Raw genomic sequence first — 3494 nt, 5'->3', positions numbered from 1 at the left:
TTATGCTGGGAAGCAACAAAGTTGTGGACTTGACAAAAAGTTATTTGAAAGAGACGGGCTAAACGTGATCTGTGATTCTGTAATCCAATGCTTGCCATAGAAATGTGTAGGAAGGAACTGCAGATGCTGGAACAAAAAGCTGGAGAAACTCAGCAGGACAGGCAGTATCTCTGGAGAGAAGGAATGGGTGACGTTTCGGGTCGAGACCCTTCTTCAGACTGATCAGCACCTGTTCCAATGCACACATTCTAAAAACAGCCATTCCTTAAACCTCCTGGCTTGATATCCAGATAAAGATTTAGTTCCCTCTTTGATTTAAAATGAATTAAAAAATACAACTCCAAATGGTTGTGATTTAAGCCGGCGTGCAGGTTATCTTTCCGTTGGAATAGTCCTTAAGGAAACTCCTGACTAGTCCGTAATGAAAGAGGAAAGGAGTTTTTTCTTTAAAGATAGACACAGAGTGCTGGAGTAACTCAGCGGGTCAGGCAGCAACTGTGGAGAACGTGGATAGGTGACGTTTCACAGAGTGCTGGAGTAACTCAGCGGGTCAGGCAGCATCTGTGGAGAACATGGATAGGTGACGTTTCACAGAGTGCTGGAGTAACTCAGCGGGTCAGGCAGCATCTGTGGAGAACACGGATGGGCGATGTTTTGGGTTGGGACTTTTCTTCAGACTGAGAGTAGAGGGGAGGGAACTGGTGGTAGGAAGAGGTCAGAATCCTAACGTGGGAGGTCGGGTGAGGGAGGGGGGGAGATCTTGGCCATTGATGACTCTGGTCTTTTCCTACCCCCAGTTCTCTCCCCTGCGAATTGTGGACGCAGCCCAGACCATCACACAAACCAACCTATTATTGACTCCATTTATACCTCACGCTGCCTCGGCAAGGCCAGCAGCATCATCAAGGACGCGTTGCACCCCAGTCACTCCCTCTTCTCCCCTCTCCCATCAGGCAAAAGGTACAGAAGTGTGAAAACGCACACCTCCAGATTCAGGGACAGTTTCTGCCCAGCTGTTATCAGGCAACTGAATCATCCTACCACAACCAGAGAGCAGTGCTGAACTACTATCTACCTCCATTGGAGACCCTCGGACTATCCTTGATCGGACTTTACTGGCTTTACCTTGCATTAATTCAGTAACGTTATTCCCTTATCATGTATATGTACACTGTAAATGGCTCGATTGTAATCATGTATTGTCTTTCTGCTGACTGGATAGTACAAAACAAAAGCTTTTCACTGTACCTCGGTACACGTGACAATAAACTAAAACATGTCCAATTTGAAGAAGGGTCCCAACTTGAATCGTGGTGGTTCTTGTGTACAGACTCACTGTGGTCGACTATCATACACTCTTAGTGTGAGTGTGCCTGGTGTATAGTGTATTGTTACTGAACCGTATGGGCTGGGAGATTGCAACCTTCATGTGGTCCGCCCTGTTTCGACTAAAGGGCCTGTCCCACTGTACGAGGTAATTCAAGAGCTCTCCCGAGTTGAAAAAAAAATCAAACTCGTGGAAGCACGTAGAATGTACGTAGCGGGTACGTCGGAGCTCGGGACGTCTCTTAGCGGCTCGTAACGCTAACGGCAGGTACTCGGGAAACGCGGTAAGCTCGTGAAGACTCGTGAAGATTTTTCAACATGTTGGAAAATGTCCACGAGAGCCCCGAGTACCGACGAGCGGCTATTACCGTAAATCTCCGAGTTCGAATCAGGGGAAACTCGGGAGAACTCTTGAATTAGCTCGTACAGTGGGACAGGCCCTTAATGCAATCAACCCGACGTGCACAAACAAGATCGAGTAGAACAGGTTGACCTACAACTTTAGGCTGTGCACGCCACACGCAAGAAGAAGTGTCACTGAAATGTACACAAAAAAATAATTTCACTGTATAATTTGTGAATTGTGCATACAGTTGTGAATCTGTGGGATTCTCTGCCACAGAAGGCAGTGGAGGCCAATTCACTGGATGTTTTCAAGAGAGAGTTAGATTTAGCTCTTAGGGCTAATGGCATCAAGCGATCTGGGGAGAAAGCAGGAGCGGGGAACTGACTTTGGATGATCAGCCATGCTCATATTGAACTGGCTCTCAAGGCCAAATGGCCTACTCCTGCACCTAATGTCTATGTTTCTATGTACCAGCGAAGGCTGAAAAAGGGTCCCGACCCGAAACGTCACCTATCCCCTTTCTCCAGAGATGCTGCCTGACCCGCTGAGATACTCCAGCACTGTGTTTATCTTTGGTGTAAACCAGCGTCTGCAGTTCTTTGTCGCTGGGTGTTCCTTGCTGCTTGAGACGGTGTGGTGCCCAGTGTGATGGTCTGGTGTCCAGTGTGATGGTCTGGTGCCCAGTGTGATGGTTTGGTGCCCAGTGTGATGGTTTGGTGCCCAGTGTGATGGTTTGGTGCCCAGTGTGATGGTTTGGTACCCAGTGTGATGGTCTGGTGCCCAGTGTGATGGTTTGGTGCCCAGTGTGATGGTTTGGCGCCCAGTGTGATGGTTTGGTACCCAGTGTGATGGTTTGGTACCCAGTGTGATGGTTTGGTGCCCAGTGTGATGGTTTGGTGCTCAGTGTGATGGTTTGGTACCTAGTGTGATGGTTTGGTATCCAGTGTGATGGTTTGATGCCCAGTGTGATGGTCTAGGGCCCAGTGTGGTCTTGGTTACACACAGCCATACTCGTACCACACAGTCTGGGGGTCGGTGTTGGGGTCAGGGGAGGCCGGTGTGCTGCTGGGGCCCGTCGCCGGGTCTTCGGGGGTCCGGGGAGTGTTGCCGGCGGTGGGGGACCCACTTCCTGGATCGAGGTGGCCCTCGGGCAAGAGTGGGGAGATGTCTCCGGCCCGGCGGTCAGCGGGAGCCTGGCCACTGGCAGCAGGGGGGAGGGTGAGGAGGAAGGTCTTGTCTTTGGGTGGGGCCAGGGAGAGACGGCGGGGGTCGAGTGTCCGGCAGGAGAGGTCCAGCGCTGGAGTCCGGGCCGACTGCGGCCTCTCCCTCTGCTCCCCCGCCCGGCAGTCTCCCGTCGACCTCCAGCCCCCCTTGCCACCGCCGCCGTCTCTGCCCAGGGGCGGGGGTCCCGCGGACCCTCGCGGCTGCGTCTCCTGCCTCTGGACCTCCCGTCGCAGCAGGTCGGCCGAAGCCAGGCTGATGGCCCTGGTCAGTGACCCCGCTCTGCATGGAGGCCGCTGGGCTTGCCCGACCTTCTCCCCCAGCACCACCGCATCTACGCTCCCCCCGTGTACGGGGAGAGTCTGGCCGCAGGAGGAAGCGTTGGGAGAATCGTGCCGTGAGGGGCGGGGGCTCGGTCTGACGAACTGGCCCGGCCTGGGCGCGCTCCCGTCCACGGACGTCTTGCCCACCAGCCCAGCTGGCGCTGTGGTCGCCTCATTCACGTTAGGCTGCTCGCTGATTCGCGACGGCTCGCTCTTCTTCCTGAAGTAGTCACTCAGTAACTCGTCCCGAGAACTTGCCTGCAAGGGGAAACACCCGG

At 53.4% G+C, this 3494-nt stretch overlaps 1 protein-coding gene across 1 annotated transcript in view; it reads right to left on the bottom strand.

Annotated features, from left to right (window-relative positions):
* Positions 1 to 2172: 2172 nt before the first annotated feature.
* ccdc88c (coiled-coil domain containing 88C) overlaps positions 2173 to 3494 on the bottom strand; it is a 445054-nt gene continuing 443732 nt past the window's right edge. The window contains exon 27 of the mRNA XM_033027529.1: positions 2173 to 3474. Within this exon, the coding sequence (XP_032883420.1) occupies positions 2668 to 3474 (807 nt within the window). The 3' untranslated portion in view covers positions 2173 to 2667. The remainder of the gene's footprint in view (positions 3475 to 3494) is intronic.

The sequence above is a fragment of the Amblyraja radiata genome, chromosome 9, assembly GCF_010909765.2.
Source record: "Amblyraja radiata isolate CabotCenter1 chromosome 9, sAmbRad1.1.pri, whole genome shotgun sequence".
Taxonomy (NCBI): Eukaryota; Metazoa; Chordata; class Chondrichthyes; order Rajiformes; family Rajidae; genus Amblyraja; species Amblyraja radiata.
The sequence above is the reverse complement of the archived record's forward strand: the minus strand, read 5'-3'. Positions and strand labels throughout refer to the sequence as shown.